General features: G+C 49.1%; 1 protein-coding gene across 2 annotated transcripts in view; it reads right to left on the bottom strand.

The window, feature by feature from the left end:
- Positions 1-1,212: 1,212 nt before the first annotated feature.
- MAMLD1 (mastermind like domain containing 1) overlaps positions 1,213-19,226 on the bottom strand; it is an 85,885-nt gene continuing 67,871 nt past the window's right edge. For both annotated transcript variants that reach the window (XM_075435353.1, XM_075435354.1), the window contains exons 3-5: positions 5,113-5,259; positions 3,660-3,741; positions 1,213-3,369 (exon numbers count right to left, since the gene is read on the bottom strand). In XM_075435353.1, the coding sequence (XP_075291468.1) occupies positions 2,351-3,369; positions 3,660-3,741; positions 5,113-5,259 (1,248 nt within the window). In that variant the 3' untranslated portion in view covers positions 1,213-2,350. The remainder of the gene's footprint in view (positions 3,370-3,659; positions 3,742-5,112; positions 5,260-19,226) is intronic.

The raw sequence follows: 19,226 nt of genomic DNA, 5'->3' as shown, positions 1-19,226 counted from the left end.
TGTGGGAAACAGTTGGCTTTTGAAGATGTCCCCGCCAGTGTTTGTAACCCAGGTCCTGCAGAACTGAAAGGTGCATTGACACAAAGCAAATTAAGAACGAAAAGAGGGTCTTTTATTACGTTTATTAATATCCTAAAGAAGCCGTAGCCTTCCCTGCCATCTGCGGCTGCGGGGCTGCCGGCTCCCAGACGTGTGGTCGGCCCCGCGGCTCCGTGAAGCAGCGAAGCCCCGGCCGCAGCCAGCGCTGCTCCCTGACAGGACACAGCTCGCGACAGAGAAGCTGCTGAAACGGTGCCAGTGTTCGCAGCCAAACAAACTCACCTTTGTCCTTGCCACAGACGCGGCCGGAGGCGTTTCTCCCCCTCTCTGCTGTCTGGAGGCGAGTCGGCGTTGCTGTCTCGCTCAGACGCTTGCGGAGTTTTACAGCCTGTTCTGGGCAATTGTCTGGTGGGGCTGGCTGCTGGAAAAACCGCCTTCTGTCCTCCTCGCCCTGGCTTCACGCAGTTCTTGAGATCAGGCTGGTTGGAGGTCATTCCCCTCGGAGCTTGTACCCGACTGCTTTAAACCCTGGCTGTCCCCTCTCATTTGTGGCTTCGGGAGCTGGTTTCTGCCACCCGGCTCTGGAGAAAAGGCTTCTGGAAGGACCCGCTCCAAGGTGGGGACAGCCTTGCCAAACCCCTCGCTCCAGCAGGGCCCAACTTGAGGGAGATTGTCCCCAGGAGATCTCTGCAGGCTGGCCGTGCCCACCGCATGCCCAGGACAAAGGCACCGGCTCTCCCATCGGACGATGCCCGTGCCGAAGGGGTGACGTGCCGTACCCCTGAGCGAGCCCCCGGTCCTCCCCACCAGCTCACGCTGGGCACGGTGTTACTTTCTGATGGGCCAGCTGATACGGGCATTCAGAAACAAGAACTGTCACTTAAGTACACATGGTGCTATATTGACAAAAAACCCAACAGGGCTTAATTTCACATTCACCTATAATCACCGTGGAAAAGGAGAGCGGGCCTAAGAAACCCCACCTTAGAATAAAATCAAAGCCTGCCTCGGTTCTTTGTCTAGCCCATGTCTTCTCCTAACAGCACACACATCTGTACGTGTCATTAGACTGACGTTGTAGCATCCCAGACAAATCAAATTAATTCAAATATCTGCAGGTACAAAACGTTGTAGCTGAGAAATGAGCACATAAAGTATATGCAATTTTCCCCTGGCAGTTTATTATGGTATGAAGAAAAAAACATTCTGTGCTTGAAGCTGACGTTATATTACAAATGTATTGTGAAGTATGACGTGACTATTAAAATATGATTACACAAAGTATGAACATTTTAAGAAGTTTACAGTACAGTGAATCTTTTATAAACAGACTCTTAAATATACATAGGACAATAGTAGCCGACAGAAAAACATCAAAAATTAACTATTAATGTTTATAGACTTTTCCCCTGAAAAAAGTCTCACATTAAAACAGAAATTATGAAAAGCCTTAAAACCAGGAATAAATCACCTGTACACGACCGATGTACACAGCAGAGGTGCGCAGACCAGAGCTGCCTTCGGCTGATGGGGCCGTCGCCGGGGTGGCCGGGCAGCGTCGCCCCGCGCCCCGACTCCGGTGTCACCCGCTTCAGCTGCCGCGCCCTCCCCAGCACGCACTCGCTGCCGGGCAGCAGACCGTGCGTCGGCAGCCTCGCATCGGCCTCCTGGAGCGTCTCGAGCCGAGAACGTGGCCGGGATCTGGCAGGCGGACCTCTGCGGGCCGATCCCTGGACGCGCCGGTGGCCCGGCTGGGACGCGCACACCGGAATCGGGCTGCAAGACTGAGCTGCGAGGGAATCGGCAGTGCCTTTTGTGGCTCTCATTTGGTTTTTTAATGCAACTTTTCAATCTTTCCTCTTGATATGAGAGAACAGATGCAACATTTGATTTCTGCTTAGTCTGGCTGCAATGACACCCCTAGTTCATGTGTTAAGTTATGTCAAAAACATAAGTATTTTATGCTGTAATACACAGTATTACTGAAACTAACAATATTATTTGCATCTTTATAACAAGGTATAATGAAAGCCCTATAATAAAACCAAAAGTTATGCTATAGATTTATTTACAAACAGTCCAGCAAAGAAGTATAAATACTTCTACATTTACGGTTTAGGAAAACATAATTTACAAAATATTCAAATATATACAGTCGTCTGAAAAACTGCCAATATTAAACTTTGATGCAGGCAAAGAACTGGCTGAGTCTATTCATTCCGTATGGAAAGAGGCGGCGGCTTTCACGGGCTGTCCGTTACGTTCGAAAGTCACACGTCTGTTATCTACAACGAGACTGCTCCTCCCCGAGCTAAACGTGTCCAGAGCTTTGCGCGTGCTGTCCCAAAATGTCATCTATCATGGTCAGATTGTTCAACCACTCTTCGTCGTTGCTGCCGCTGCTCTTCATGAGGGAGTCGAGGAAGTCGGCGTCACTGCAGTTCGCGGGCGCGATCGAGCTGCCGTGCTGGGACACGAAGTCGTACTGCGGCAGCTCGGCCACGGTGCCCATCCTGCTGAAGGCGTCGGGCGGCTGGCCCGGGGACGGGTAGCTTGGCGGCCCCATGCCCGAGGCAGGGTTGAGCTGGTTAAAACCAGACACTCCTTGTGGCATTGATTTCATAACGCTCATAGCTGGCAGCGGTCCTCGGGCTAAATTGTGTCTCAAGTTCTGATTACTCACTGAGCTCAAGCCCTGGCCAGACTGCCCCACGCTCAGTTTCTGCATCTGCCGGACCTGGACGCCGGGAGCGATCTGGTTAGGGGGCACGACAGCCTGCTGGGAGAACTGCTGCCCTGGCACGCTCGGCCGCGCGTTCTGCTTGGAGAAGAGAGCGTTACCGGAGAACTGCTGCATGCTGGCATCCACTTGGCTTTGATTTGGCAGTCTTGGCACAGCGGTTGGTGTCCACATCTGGGTGGAGGAGTTGGGGTAGACATTAGGGACTCTTGGTATACTCGGCTGCCTCAACTGTTGCTGAGTTGCGGAGTGATTCGCTAGCGAGCCCGCGCTGAAGCCCGCCATCGGCATTCCCGGCCGCGCAGCAGAGTGGCTGTGTACTGTTTGGCACCCCGAGTTCATGCCCAGTGAGTTCTGGCTCGGCCGCAGCGGGATGTTAAAGTCAGAATTAGGCGGAAAAATCCCCTGCTGCTTGCCAGGGTTGTGTGGAATCATCACCATCGTCCCGCTGCTCTGGCTGGCGGTGGCTGGGGCCATGCCGGCGCCCAAGCTGCTCTGGAGCATGGCGGGGTTGGACGGCAGCATGCGGTGGTTGGGCGGAGGAGCCGGCATCACCTGGCTGCAGTCGGCGGGAATGGGCTGCGGCACGGCTGCGTACAAAGAGACACGTTAGCCGGTGAGCGCACGTTCACCCGGGAAACATGGCAGAGCCTTAGAAGGCTGCTGCTCCGCCTTTCCCTTCATTCCCCGGGCTGCTCCTCTGTGTTCCTTGTAAGGGGGTTATTACGGAGTGGTAAGGAAACAGCCGAATCTCATGATATGTGGTAGAACGTGAAACACTTTTATTTCAGGGCAGAGAATCATGAAGCGCCCTGTATTTAACCAGACCCCAGGTCCTGGCCCCTCGAGGCTGTTCACAGCACGCCGTTTCCCTCCTTACCTTGAAACTGATTTATCTGCTGAGCTGCAAACAAACTCCTCTGCTCAGAGGTTACTCCCAGCATGTTTTGTCTCTGCTTTTCCTGGAAAACAAGTGGCATAGTCGTCAAGTTGCAGTCTCCTGACAAACAAGAGCAGCGGCAGACACTTGAAGTGTAGCCACTGTCCTCATTAACAACCTCTCCGGTAAACACACACACACACACTTCTGGCGAGACTCAGCCCAGACAGTTCGTTTCAGACCGGATCTTAATTGCTCCCACGCCCCTTCTTGCAAAGGTGTCCTGACAACGGCCTGGCACTGGGCAGCGCAGCCCGAGGGGAGCTGGGTGGGCATGGGGACCCTCGTGTTCACCAGCTCACGCGTGAAGCGCAGCACAGCCCGCGGCCACAGGAATCCCAGCGTCTCCCAGTGCCTCTCCTGCTGACCATCTGGATGTGTTCTCTGCTGGTGGCCATCACCCTGTCTGCAGGATGGCTCTGCTCGTGTGGACCATCACCTTTTGTGCTGGTTGCTACTTCTAGCCAGAACATAGCAGTGAGCCACAGGGAGCCAGGGATCCTCAGCCGGTGCTCCCTCACCAAGGCATCGCTGGCTTTCTCCAAGTGACCCGATCTGCGTCTCTCACCGTTTAACCCCAGAACCCGCCACCGCACTCGCGTCCCTGCTGTGGACAGCAGCTGTGAGCCGGGGAACTCTCATGGGCGGTGGAAGCTGAGGCCTGGCTGAGCTCCTGCTGTATTGGAGCAGCACAGATAAGCTTGAAGCCAACCGATGACAAGGAGGCACAGTTGGTTTTGAAAGGGAGTTTGATCAATGAGCAGGACAGTACTCAGCTGAGGCTTTTCCTGAGCTACTTCTCATCTCATTTCCCACCCACAGAAATGAGCCTCCTTGACCCAAACCCAGCAGCACACTCGGAAAGTGAGATGCACACGTTCCATGCTGCCTCACCCAACTTCTCTGTGGGATTCCCCCATCCCTGCTCCTTCACACAGCATGTTACTAACCTCGTACAGGGACTTCTGTTGCTAGAGAGACCGGAAAAGTCCTGGACAAACTGCAGTCTGACATCTGCTCTGGTAAATCTCCAGGGAACCAGAGAGAAAGGCAAGCACGGAGAACATCTCTCCTGGGGCTGACTCACTCTCCAAGCCTCCCTTCTCTGCATCTCCCCTCCCAGATCTGTGGCTGACCAAGGGTGACGGCAGCGATACGGAGGTGACTGCATACGAGTGGGCAGATCTGCACTCGGACCTGCTGCGCAGCGCTTGGCCCTGGCCTTTCTCTGGCATGACATCCTGGACTCAGCACAGCCCTAGTCTGACTCAACCCAGCAATTCCAGGGTCACTCCCTAGTGTTTGCTGACCGGTGATTTCCCCCTTCCAGTTAGTCCTGTCCTTCCCAGTGAGTGGACGGCACAGGAGCCCACACAGGCGCTCGGCACCGTACCTGCATCAGCTGTCGTTTCATTATCTGCTGCTTCAGTAAATGGTTCCTCATCGTGTACCCATTCACCGTGGCTGGTGCCAGCACAGAGCCTCCGCTTGGGATGGAGCCCGGCTCCTGAAGTCTGGCAACAATTCCAGCATTTTGATCCTGCCAAGAAAGACAAAAAAAGAAAATTAATCTCATCAGGGAGGCAACAACAGAAGCCCTCATCCTCTCTGCTGATGTCCTCTCTCTGGTCTTTGGCTGTCCCAAGGCCAAAGCACCCCATGGATTCAGGACAGCGAGGGGCAGGGGACTGCTCTGATTTCTGAGGACCAGCACAAGAAGAAGTGAGAGAAGCAAAAGGTTAATCCAGAATTCTTTGTGACTAGCCCAAGGCTACGGGACTGATTCACTGCCACTACTGGAGTCACACGGCTGCCTGGCTGGCAGAAGGGATGTGAGTAAAGCGTCGCATTTCCCACCAGTTCCCCAACTGTTACACTGAAAGACAGAAGGAAAGAAAAGTTGCATCAGGGTAGGATTTGGCAACTGGATATAAATGAGAGGCCTACAGCGAAAGAAAACAGCAAACTAAAGGCAGAAGAGGGGAAAAGGTGCCATGAGACCAGGGATATGGAAAGATAGGGAAGACCTGGGCCTGGGACTGAAGTGGTACTTGTGGGTTCCATCATCGGACAAACAAGGAGAGCTAACCATGAAAGGAGAGGAGAACATGCAAAAACACAGGGTTGGGTCATGGCTGGGCATAAATCTGTAATGCAGCGGGGCCTGATTCCTGGCTGGTGCAAACCGGCCTCGCCGTAAGTCCTCAGTGAAAGAACGGAGCTGACTTTCACTAGCTGAGGACTTGCCTCCAAAGAGCCTTGCAGGGAGAAGAGAAAAAAAGAATCACAAGAACACCACGAACACACAACCCAAAAGGAAAAAAGAATTAAAAAAAATAACTGAAGTCTAAACGTCTTAGGAGCTGGCAGGTAGTCAAGGAAATAGAAGAGAAAAACGAGTGAAGAAGTCAAGGCCTCACTGAGGACAAGAGTCTGTAAGTGCCGTACTCAGGAACGGCAGTACCCACATATTCCCCGTTCTCCATTTTCACATACAGCTTCTACATTATTTATGCTGTTTTGTTATTATTGGCAGGGAGACGTATGTATATTATATCCAGCATCCTTAGCTGGGCCATGCTTCCTTTGTTTTCAGAATGGAAGCCCACATCCTTTGTTTGAGAATCAATGTTATCAGGAGATAAGCAAGAAGAAAACGGTTGTTGCCTTTTGATATCTGACAATTAGAAGCATGCTCAGATGGAGAAAACAGGATACGAGCCATGTTTCAGAGTGGCCAGAAGAAAGCCTTGGAAGGCATTTGTCACCAGGCAAGCTTCTCGGGCCTGGGGAGCCTTTCCACAGCAGCTTCACCGTGAGGAATCACCCAACACCTTCCAAGATGGTCTTCGTAAGAGCGATTACCAAGAAGGTCACTGAAATTGCTCATTTTTATGGTGCCTCCTTTTGTTGTAGCACTTTGGTCTATTATGGAAAAGCACAATTTACGAAATGTAAATGCCTGCGAGATAATTTACTAAAAGACACAAACCTGCAGCTCATCACCGCTCTCATTATCATTCCTATTCATGGGCAGTCTCATAAGACTAGACTTTATTACTGGCGCTTTGCTTACAATTCTGCTGAACATCTCTGCTCCTCCCCCTTCCCTCCTACTCATTTTACTCCCTTTCTCCCACAGAAAAAGAGGGAGGGGAGGAAAAAGTAAATATGGTTTACTACAGATGTAAATATGAAAGTTCATGTCAAGCTAGCACTTTGCTTTCATGTCAGACAGGATTCTGCAGCCACATTTAAGCTTTGAATAATGCAGATTGCCTCTAGGGGAATATTTGAAAGTGCAGGGATTCAGTTTGTGTACTCTGCACATGAAAGACACTGAAATGTTCATACCACCAAAATCCCTGCCATCTATCCAATTTCCTCCAAACTTGTCTTGTTGCGTGCAGAGGGTCTGTGCTTACTGAAGCAAATGAGTTTAGTGCAAGGAGAATCATTCTGATGTCTAGCTCAGGGCTATTTCATTAACAAGTCATAACATTAAAGTCGCTTTTCCTAATCATGTCCACCTCATTCTAATTTCTCCTAAGCATCATCAAGAAAATAATGTTGATTTTTCCATGTTATTAATGGTAAAGAAGTGTAAATCACATTGCTAATTTGCAGCTCTTGTGCTGTGGCAGTACAACAGCTTAATTATATGGGGCTTTCTGCAGGCACCCTATAGCAATAACGACAATCAGGGAAGTTCATTTGCAAATACACAGAATGGGTTGCGGAATTTTTCGGAGCAAAGTTGTATAACACTAAATTAGCCAGTAAAGAAACAATCTATAGATACAAGTTTTGCTTTTGGGGAAATTAGGACAAAATAGCATAGATGGGAAGACAAGGAACGAACTACAAATCTTGCCTTCTACAGTTCACATTTAGGTTAAGCCAAAAAAAAAAAAGAAAAAGGAAAAAGGTTCTCTCTTTTCGCCACTAGTGGGAACTACTGTATTCCCTTACAATAAAAAATCATTTAAACGTCATGACTAAGAATAGCTCTGTTGTAGTCTAAAGGACACTGCTATCTGTACCAAAGGTTAATGAACTTTAAACATTTTTCCTTTTCATCAGTTCCCAAGAAAAATCACTTTCCTTCCCACAGTAAGGCCAAGCCAAACAAGCCATAATCTTAACTCGTCTGTAGTTTGGACTATCCCATTTTAAAATCCAGGAAGACAGCAAAGAGAGGAGGATTCTAACGTGGAAGTGGGGAACGCTGGAAGCGGGTGTTCACACCCACAGGGTCGTGCGGCTGAGCCAGCCGCAAGCTGCACTGGAGGATACAGGCGGCTACAGGCGATTCTAGTTCTGCAACTTCAGAAAAAAAATGCGTTTGCATGTAGGTATCAGGTTTTTTGCTATTTTTCCCTCCAAAAACTCATATTAAAGCATCAAACGGGCAGAATCCCTAACCAAACGGCACGCCTGGAACTGGAGAGCATGTGTTTGAGAGCATGTGCTTCTGTTGCTAGGCAAACTGTCGCACAGCAGGTCCGGAGCTCCCGCCGTGCTCCCCGGGCTTTCCATGCGGCAGTTGCTGTTCAGAAAGGCACTGGGGCTAGCTTCGTGGTTTTGAGTTAGCACCTCACCCACTAGTTTTGAGAGCAAGGAGGAAGGAATCAGGTTCCAGGTTTGCAGGAACGCGTACTGCTTGTGTCCGCAGCCAGCCCCTGACTGTAGCTGTAACAGCCACTGCCCAGCCCAGTGCGACCAGTCCCTCCAGCCGCCCGGCCGGTGCACGACGTCAGGCTGTTCAGCCTGGGCAAACGCATCTGCAGATCGCTGCGTCCAACCGTCCTGGGCACGGCTCTGGTCCAACAGACCACTCGGGCACAGGCTTCACGCAAACCGTGCGAACAGCCCCAGCGAGACCTGCCACGTGTATTTCTGAATCTGCAGCCTTCTAAAGATCCACTGACGGGCTCGACCTGCCCGGCCCCGGCATCTGATCACACATGAGACGCACAACGGCAGCAAATAAGCGTGGAGATGAATTGTTCTCTGTGAACGCGGCTGATAAACTCCAGTCCTCAGCACTTAGTTATATATCCAGTAATCACTTTGTGGCTTCACTTAAGCGAGAATGGAGAAATTTATGGCCTCTAATTCCTCTGAATCCTCATTAACAAACAGTCCAAAAAGAATTTAAAAGCAAGACTTTCTGAGGATTCAAGCTAGAGCTTTAATCGCTCTTTGGCAAATATGTAAAAATCCCTCTAATCTTTAATAAAGAGCATTCATTGTTTTTTAGGACTACGTGAAAACACTAAACTCATTTATCATTATTAAACTTTCCCATCTGCTCTCACGGTGTAACTCCAAAGAATCTAACAAAGAAACGTACATGTTAAATTGTATTGACTTAAGCCCAGAGCTATTGGAGACGTACAATTTATTTCAGTGAGGGCATGAAGGGGACTGCAGGCTGCTAGACAGAGTCATTTGTCCAGTGCTGAAAAGACAGTTATCTGCACCAAAATGGCTCTTGGAAAGGCACATTTGCTTTATAAGAAATAAGCTGCCAGGTGAGACCATTCAGCATTATGTTACAGACCCAGACAATAAAACTAAGCCATGAATTTCAATAGTTAACAGATGGACTAATTAAAGACCGAATTCTTGGTGGTTCTAACAGATAACCAGGTCACGGCAAGGTTACTGAGAGAGAGACCGGCAGCTCTGCAAATTTCAGTAGATATTTGCAGAGCTGGGGAAGAACTGCACTTCCTAACTGAAAGCGTTCGCAGAAGTAGAAGGACGCAAACGTGTCTAATCTGCACATAGTACCGGCATTTAAAAAGTTTATTCCATTTCAAAAGACACTGCTGATTTAGAAATATTCCCTCCACTTGCAGCGGGGCATCCAGCTGAACCCAGTAATTACAGACCTTAAACCAGCAGGGTTGTTGAGATGAGGCACAGCACCTCAGCAGAAAAGACCAAAAGAAACGGTTCGCTCAGGGTAGGTGTTCGCTGTCAATACGAGAAAGGGACAAACTGCTTTTGCCACCAGGTTTTTTTTGTAACCAAAGATAGCTTGGAGTATTTATCGAGACATCACACAGGAAAAATAAAAGAAAAAAACCAACAAACCAGAGAGGAAAAACACGGCTACAGGACTTGACCGGCGCTGGTGCTTCCGACCCACTCCGGGGCCGCGGCTGCTCGGCCAGGGACCCTGGGTGGATCCGTATTCACGGCAGGGACAGTTACGCTCCAGGGGTGGGGTGAAGTTTCATTAACCGAGTTTTGTTCTGTATTTTAAGAACATCTGTTACGTATGGAGAGCTCTGTACTCCGCTGAGGAAATGCAAATACTGGTTTCAGAGTGATGCCTCTGCGTTTCCCCCCTGCTCCCGCCTGCCTGCCGGTGCATCGTCTTCTGCCTAGCCGGTGCGCTGCATCTCCTTGGTGGGCTTTCAGGCCTGGGCGGCACTCCACTCTGAAGTCCAGGACCAAGACTCCTAGGCACAAGACTCCTAGGCACAACAACTCTACAAATACTACAAACTAAGCAATCAAAACACTAATAGTGTCATAGCTGCCTCACCCACAGAATTTCACGGTTGTAAGAGTTTCACGTTTAGATGTCCAGAGAAGCCACGTAGACTCCCAGTGTCTCGTAACCTTGGGCGGCCCATGGAAAACCTTGATGCCACCTTCACAGTGGAGGCTCACTGCCTCCCCAGCTGTGAATCCAAGTAGATACTAAGATGGTGAATCTGTTTGGCCAGTGCATACAAACAAAGCAAACAAAACCCAGGGTCATGGTTTGGCAGAATGATTGTGTCAGCCCACTCAAGAGTGGGATGTCTGTGAGATGCCACCATCATTTGCTTCACGCAGAAGTCGGGGCTTCCGTATGCTGCTCGCCTCTGCTTCTCGCCTTTTAACAAAACTCTCCATTTGCTCTCCGGAAGTTTTCTGTCTTTCTTCTCTCCTCTATTCTGCTCGCAATTCAGAGATGCTCTTCAAGATAAAACAGCCTTTCAGTTCAGAAACACTCCAAAGCTTTTTGCTTGTTTGCTTGTTTGTTTTAACACAATGTATGAACGTTGATAAAACAAACTGTGCAGCTCAGTGGATTTTTTTTCACCCATCTTTCACCCATTTACTTGATATAAAAGCATGTGAAATACTACCAGACTCAAGTTCCTAAGCTTATCTTGGGGGCTGTCAGGAAAAGGCTTTGTTTGAAGACTGTAAGTGATCCATGGGTATACAGTTTTGTAGCTTTTTAACAAAAAAGTTCTTTTAAGTTTTTCTTTCTTTTCAAACAGCAATGCATTTTCCCTCCCTGGATGAAACTGTAAGGTTTAAGTAATTGGGCTTGCACTTTAAGCAAGGCTTATGGTTTATGCTTGAACTTAATGGTCTTAAGGGTCTTTTCCAACCTAAATGATTCTATGATTCCATGAGCATGCACAGCTGCCTTCCAGGGTAGTCCTCCTCCTTTGCTAGGAGCGATGACAAGATGACCACACCTGGGTAGCAACTGTATCAGGATCCCCTCCCTTCAAGCGAGGCAGATGAAACACTTCTTTCCCTACAGCTGCTCTTACACGGCATGCTCTTCAAAACAAAACAAAATCCCATCAAAGTATCCAAAGTGCTTTTAAAAATGCACCCAGAATTTTAGTAAGATGGAAACTGAGTCCACTTCCCCTCTTATAAAAATCAATCAAATTAGTTAAAGCTTTTGTCCAAAGATTCTACAAATCTTTTCAGAGCTGGTTTCATCCATCAAAACATGCCGTTGAAGAGCAGCAGCGATCAGAGCAGCAGCAAGACAGAAAATCCAGAGTGAATTATTGCAACAGTGATTTTTCTCTCAGATGAAAACGCACCCTTTAGCGGGCAAGTTGAAATCAAGCTGTGATGCTGTTACCAGCACCACGATGTTTGGAAGAATGTGGCAAACGGCTTTGGGAGCAGCCAAGAGCCCACGGCACAGCACGGATGGGAGCACGGGTGCATCACAGACACACAGCCTCCCAGGGACTGCCGTGCGTGTTGGGACGCACGATCAAGACCAGCAACAGCAGCTCGCTGCAAACAGATCCTTTGGCCCAGATGACTTCCCTGGCCACCAGTGAAGGCAGCCCAGAGACCAGCTTTGCTTCACCATCCGGAGCAAAAGGCAAACCTTTCGGCAGGACTGGAGACCCATGGAAGCTCTGCCAGACCCCAACAGCCACGAGACCGTGGTACCCGCAGCGCTAACACGCTTCTCTTCTAGCTGAGAGCCACGCTCTAAGGCTGAACTCATCCCCAGCAGCTTTTGTACCACCGTACTTAAACATAAGCTGTATCTGATATTGTTCTTATGTGTACACACCCAAAGATGCAGAGAGGGGTGTTTTGTACCTGTCTATATAACATATAGTCAAGATTCAAAATTGAATTCTCTTCACAGAACAAAATATTTATATTTGGCTTGTAGAGCTATCATGATTCTCCAACCCTGGACACCACGGTCTCGTTCCCATAGAGGGCAGCTTGCCTATAAATCCAATGAGATAATCTAAAACTATATTTATCTCACCCAATTTCAGCTGGTAGTCCTTCTGCTGGTCTCTACAAGGTTGCGCGAGCTGTGATGACAAACTACAACATCTTGTATCTATAAAGTGGTTTGACTCAAGTAATGCTTGTGTTATGTCAAGGTATGCTCTCAGAGGTGTCGATGAGATTCCAAAGGAGCCAGGTTAGCTCAACAGCCGGCAGAAGCTGCTAACAGAGAAATGCAATGACTGGCTGGTGAATTTATGTCTTAGGTAGAGCAGGAAAAAAAAAAAAAAAAAGTGAAGATTTCACTCTACCAAAGTGAAAGTCAGGAAATCTTGAACTAATGGGAGAAATCAGTTCTCTACACACCCGTTTCTGAAAAGCTCTGTGAACTCTAGTGAGGTGGTCTGGATCACAGAGATTTGTGAATCCCTTGATTTCCCCAAGTTAGTGTTTCCATGAATTTCTTTTTCCTTTTCATGCAAAGGTTCAATCTGCAGAGGCAGATGCCCAAGTCTCATTAACTTTCCATAGCAGTTGGCCGTCTAACCGCTTCTGAGCAGCCCTTTGCATGAAAACCTGCCCACATGCAAAACCCAGCAGTATGTACTCCTGATTGCTCTTGTGAGCACACAACCAAAGCATGCTCTGGCACAAAGTATCACATCACTTTTTCAGTATTAAACCTCTCACAATCTTACTCTTTCCTAACAGATGAAACTATTCAAACACCTAAAATGGTTGTAATCAGATCGTCTACCCAATCAGGTGCCATAAATGCCCACCGCGACTTACAAAACAAAATGCAGTGGTAAATAACATGCTAAAATAATGGATACAAAGTAGGCTGTGACTAGGTAGTCCTCATGATCAGATTTTTAAAACCAAGATATTGACATGTTAAAAAAGAAAAATGTATTAAGGTGACCTTCAGCATGGGGAACAAGGAGCGATTCCATTATTTTTTTAAATGGGAATTATTATTCAAACACCCGAAGCTGAACTGCTGTAACCAAGTCAACTCAATCTCCCCTTAAAAATTCCTTTTCTCCCCTTCCATTCAGATTGTATTTACAAACTGTAGATGTCTCATTTTTTTCTTGTGTCATTTCATTATTACAGAGTTGAGATCACTAGCCATCTGCAGCTTCATTTCATCAAGCTCTGATTTGTCCTTGGAGCAAGGTCATCCGGGACAAGAACATAAAATGCTGCTTTCCTCAACTGACAGTTCTTTATGTCTTCCTGTAAATATTCCCCACTAATTTTAAATAATTTTATCACTTCATACTCCCCCTCACACACACTGAAAAGGCTCATATACATGCATATTAATAAGGATCTTGTCATTTAACCACTGCATGACATATTAGAAGCAATTAATGGTGTTTATTTGCTGATAACATAGGCATTTCGAACTCCAGCTCAAGAATCCCTGGTAGCTTCCTGTGACTTGCACGGTATTAGCTATGGGTCAGAAGTTGGGACCCCCCATTCAGTATTAGCATACACTTGGAGCGACTCTGTTTTCCATCAAGCAGAAAAAAAAATGCAGTCAATGCACAAAAATTACCAGCTGCTATACACCCTATGGTGGGTGAGCAATAATAAAACATCACTCGGTGTATGTGGGTTCATTTATCGAAATCAATAGACCGGTAAGGAAAGATTTTCAGGAGCATCACACAACCTTCCAAGCTAAAAACAAAGAAACTGGCACATGGCATTTCTATTTGGATCAGATTTGACTTGCCGTAAATCCTGGAGCATCTTCTCTGAAGCAGAGACTGCTGTTCTGGGTTATGGCAAAATCAAACCAAATCAAACAAACAAACAAAAAAAAGCAGCAGGGTAGATTAATTTGAGCGTCTTCATTAGCACACCCATAAAGCAACAGGGAATAACTAAGTGACTGAGAATCATCAGCACTAGCTCTGGGGGTCAGTCTCCCCCAGGGTCTCTGGCTGCAGATGCTGGCAACAGCAGACTGAAGGTCCTGGCTCTAATCTCCAGCTCAGGGTGCGTATCTCCTGGCACCTGGAAACTCGCTGCTGGGCCGATGTAGTGGATTCTGAGACATGCTCTGCTGTACGCAGCCATCTGGCTCACAGATAACCAGGTGAGAGTTTCTACCTGGGTGCCTTTAACAGCCCCAGCAGTCCTGGACCTGAAGACGTGCACAGCACAGAGGTGTTCGCAGACCCACCCGGACATATGCTGTGCCGACAGGCACACGAGCCTCCCAGGGGTTTACTCGCACTAGCAAGCGTCCCGTCAGACACACAGCGGAGGGTTAGCTTGCGAGGCTGCGACCATGCAGTCTGTCAGAAGCAGATGTAGAAAATGGGATCGTTAAAGGCGAACTCCCAAGCCACCTCTGAAGGAGGTGATCTTCAATGGTGAGTTTGTTTCATGCCTGAGTCACTGGAAAAAAGCTGACTGTAGGGACTCGGGCTCACGCGACCAGGTTCAGTTTCCAGTTCTGTCATACATAGTTTCCTCACGTGACTACGGACAAGTCACTTCATTTCTCCCTCTGTCTCAGTTTCCCCCCAAAACAAATTAAAAGTTTCTCCCTGAACAGGAGAATGAGGGTCAGTTCCCGGGGCAGTGGAGGGTTCCGTCTTCAGCCTCCTGAAACTGTGCCTCTCCCACGCCCTCGGGTCACGGCCCCAAAGACCTGCAGCAGAACTGCGTCCACGCTGCCCACCCATCAGCGAGAGCTGGAAGGGCTTCTGCTGGTTCACTCTGCATACAAGATTTGGTCGTGTCCTCCCCTCTGCATCTCTCCAGCGGGTCCGGCCACAGCTGGTTGCATCTCAGAACAGCACTAAACTACACCAACTCCTCGCAGTCCCCAAGGGCCTCCAGCCTGGCTACACAGACCAGCGGAGCGCAGCAGGTCCTGGCCACACGCCCCGTGATCCCATGACTCGACCCTTATGTGCCAGCAAAAGCAGCAGCTTCAACAACTACGGACATCACCGCACCTGGAGAATCCCTCAGTGCCCAACTGGGAGCTGAGCAAAGAGGGCTGCGTGCTAGGAGTCAGCCCTACATTTTGACTGGTACGAAAAGAAGAGGCTGGCTGAGGCAGTTACGGGTGAGAATCCTAGGATTTTCCTGCAAGTCCTGCTTGACATTTTGTTGTGAGAGCTTTTAACGGTGGTGAGAACATTCCTGCTTCACTCCACATCCTCTCCTGCATCCCTGGCTTCTGCCCCCTTCCATCCCCATTGTAGATCCTTGTCTTTCATTTACACAGCAGGAGATCCTTTTCATTCCAAATTCATCACGATAAAAAACACATCCAAGTGCCTCCAAATACCATTTGCTCAAATCAGCCAACGTTTCCCTGAAATTCTGTGGAAGTTTGGTGCCTCTGTCCCTTCAGCTACCAGGAGCCTAGGAAACACGTGCCTTCCCACACTTGGCCCATCACACTCTTGCCGTAAGGAAAGAGGGAAGCACACAAAAGAAGCAAGGAGGCTGGAGCTAGTCCACGTTCCCGGCGGGGCAGAGATGTTGCGGAGCACTGGCAAGCGGTTCTTCCGCGGAGACACCGCACGTCAACGGTTAACTTCCCTTTGTTCCCATCCGAGTGATTAAGGTTAGAAGCTCGCCTGGTGACATCACCAGAGTTTAAACATGCTGGATATGGTCCAGGGAGCCAAAGTTATTGCTGACCCCGTGGTTACTGATCCGCTCCGCAAGTAGCTGATGTCTGCTCTCACTTTATGAATTATTTAATGGGTTAAAGATTGGGCAGATCTTCTTTATGCAACGTACAGCTATACAGTGGGCAGGAGGACATAAACACGCATTAACAAGGTTAAAGTCATATACTGTAACTACACTGTTTTCAACTTGCAGCTTTATTGACTTAATCATGCCGGCACCGCAGCCAACAAATCATTAAATCCATTCCATTCTTTTGCTGGTTACCAACCACAAAAACAGAGGCAGGCAAACACGGAGCAAACCTCGGCGGGGGTGGGGAGCGGCAGCGGGGTGCGGGGCAGAGGGAGAACAGTGGGATCACTATGGAGCGCCGCGCTGCCCTGTCACTGCCAGCACAAAGACGCCAAATCTGTCTTTACGGACTAAGTGGTTTCATGGTTTAAAGTGACACACTCATTTGTTCCTGTTTTGCAATGATTATAGAAAAGGGGGGTGGGGAGGAGGAGTAAAAAGCAAACTGAGGTTCTTTGTACCATAGGAGAGTGTGTGGTGTGCATGTGCATGTATGTGTGTATGTGCGTGTGTACCCGCATGCGTGTGCATCCTGGCAGAGGCACAGATCTCGTCTGTAAACACAGCCCAGGGCCCGGGCAGTGGGTATCTGGGCACTCGCTGCACCCCAGGGGTCTCGGGCTCTGCGCCACGCTCCCTGCTAATCTGCAGTGAAATGCAGGCGTAATTAAGAGTTCAGCGTAAAAGAAAAAAGACACGGAGCATTAAATCAGTCCTTCTGTTGCCCTCCAGGAGCAGCTCTGACCACAGCGAGCAATAGGACAAGTCCCCGTTCTCAGACTAAAGTAACAACTCCACTTTCAGACTCAGGCTTTAATTTTTGACCTGGCGCTTAATGCACCTTTTCACATCCGTGGCCAGTCCACCCCTCCGAAGCTCCCCGACGGTCAGCAGATGCCCACTGCCGTCAGCAGACTGTCAAAGTACTCCTTCTAGGTGGTTAGTTCAAGACATCCAGGTTTGAAAATGGAGAAGCTTATCGGTTTTGAACCCAGAAGATCTTTATTTGTCACTGCTGTCGTTCCCATTCATTTCTTGATGGAAATCATCTTCTCTATCACCATAAAATACACATGGCTTGTTCTGCGCCAGGGGAGCATCACGTCAGGACACGGCTCCTCCGTGTTACAGACAGGCTATGGAGGAAGAATTGGGCCTGAACTCTCGGAAACCTTCAGACATCAGGGGGTTTTGCTTCTTTTAAAGATGCTAGACACAGCCTGTTTGCAAGCTTTCCTCCACTGAGAGAATATGAAATAAGCTCCCCCCTTCCTGGGGAAGACTGAGCTACACGGGGAAAGATTCCTGGCCCATTTCTATCTGTTATGAAAAGAAGGAGTGGTGAACAAGCTCCCTTTTCTTCACCATCTGGGTACAGGCTGCTTAGAGCTCCCTGTAAGAATAACCCAGATTTTGGCACCCTACCAGCGCGGGGGCTTGGCAGATACATTTGCACCTTTGTCCTGAGATACACCACTGCAGACCTTTTTGAACACTGTCATTATTTGGTTTTATAGTTGTTTTCTTTAGACCCAAACAAGCCTTCTTACAGTTTGAGTTCCAACCTTGCCTTCTTTTGTTTACGAGTCTCCAGATCCCTATCACCCAGAGACGTCTCCTGGCTCCATATATTGCAAATAAACACATCATTACTCGGTGCAGGAGTCGGCCAGAATTCCTGTCGGAAGCAGTTGCCAGTGGAGAGCCTGTCCCCCCGCCGCTCGCCCGCGGTGCTGAGGTGGTGGAACACCACCAAGGACACTTCTCTCCAGCCACCGCACGGGAGAACAGACAGAAACGAAAATGCTTTCTGAGGCAGAAGTCAGCTGTTCAAGGTGCCTGTGTGACTTCCAACCTCACAGACTTTCGTATATCGGATCACCACAGCTGCTGCTGCTTCCAAAGATGGAGAAGCAAGGTACCTCCAGCAGACAAGGGCCAAGCCTAAGCCTGCTGTCCAGGCTTCTCCCCCCTCAGGCCATCCATCCCATCTCGGAGGTGCACACCAGGGTGAGGTGAAATTACCCTCTAGAGATCTTCTCCTCCACTGGCCACAGGACAAGCCTAAATGACGGCAGCAGGAAGGTGGGTCCCAACCACTCACAGAGGGAGGCTGACAACGGGGTGCGCTGAACTCACCTCTCACACGTCCCGAACCAGCGCTTAACTGCGCAACTCTTTTGCCTTTTGTCCGGGGTTTGGCATCCCTGGCTCCACGGCCTGTGCTCAGCAGGGTGAGCTCCGCTTCGCCCCGCCAGCCCTGCCTCCCACCACCGCAGCCCCGCAGCGCACCCACCTCTCCGCTTGCGCGCTCGCAGACCCAGGGCAGCACAGCGAGGGCTGGGGTGACGGACACGTCGGCCTGGAGAGCATCTTACCACTGACCTGTGCTTATCGAGAGAACGGGGAAGTGCAGAGGAGGCTCCACGGCGCGGTCGTTAGCCAACAAGCCGCTTCAAAGGGAAGTGACAGTTGTGGGGATGTTTTAGGACCGACACACCCAGCCAGGAGTAACGCACCAGCCGGGCTATTTATAACCCCTGATTCCAGAGTCTTAAAATAGCGCTGCTTTTATTTGTACATTTTTAGGCATGCTTGTATATTTAAGCAACTCCGTTCGCAGGCTCCACATCAAACACATCGCAGCCAGGCTCAGAAATGAGAGACGGCGCGCCATGCCTCCCCGCTGAGAGCAGAGGTGAATTCCCCTCTCCCCACGGCCCCTATCTCCTTGGGCGATGCGATTGGAGTCCCCAGGCCTACTTCCACGTATTTTTACATATCGACTGGCTCCTCCACATGCACAAAGCAAGGGATACGCAGCCTCTGCCCGCACGCAGCCAAATGCAGCAGAGCGGCAGAGGTGTTTCACAGCCCGATGGCCACACGTGTGCCGTTCTCACCAACAGACACCGCAAAGTCTCTGAAGGACTTAACGGGCCCTACAATAACGCAATCCTGATTGTTTGTCGTTTTCTTAAAAAAACAGAGGTCAATATGCAGAAGTAGTCAAACAAACCATGGCTGCATGTCCAAAAGGAGAGCTCTTTACGGCCCCAGCACAGGCATAGCTATTTGTTCTCTGCTCCCTGGTGCCACAATGTACCTTGGCTGGCATTTCTTAATGACTGGAGCATCCCTGTGCTCTTTGTAAAACACTTATACAATATTCAGGGCAGAAGAAAAAATTCCTTGCATAGACAAGGCTCCGGCAGACTGTATAGGTGTGAAATG

This window comes from Opisthocomus hoazin, chromosome 14, assembly GCF_030867145.1.
Source record: "Opisthocomus hoazin isolate bOpiHoa1 chromosome 14, bOpiHoa1.hap1, whole genome shotgun sequence".
Lineage (NCBI taxonomy): Eukaryota > Metazoa > Chordata > Aves > Opisthocomiformes > Opisthocomidae > Opisthocomus > Opisthocomus hoazin.
The sequence above is the reverse complement of the archived record's forward strand: the minus strand, read 5'-3'. Positions and strand labels throughout refer to the sequence as shown.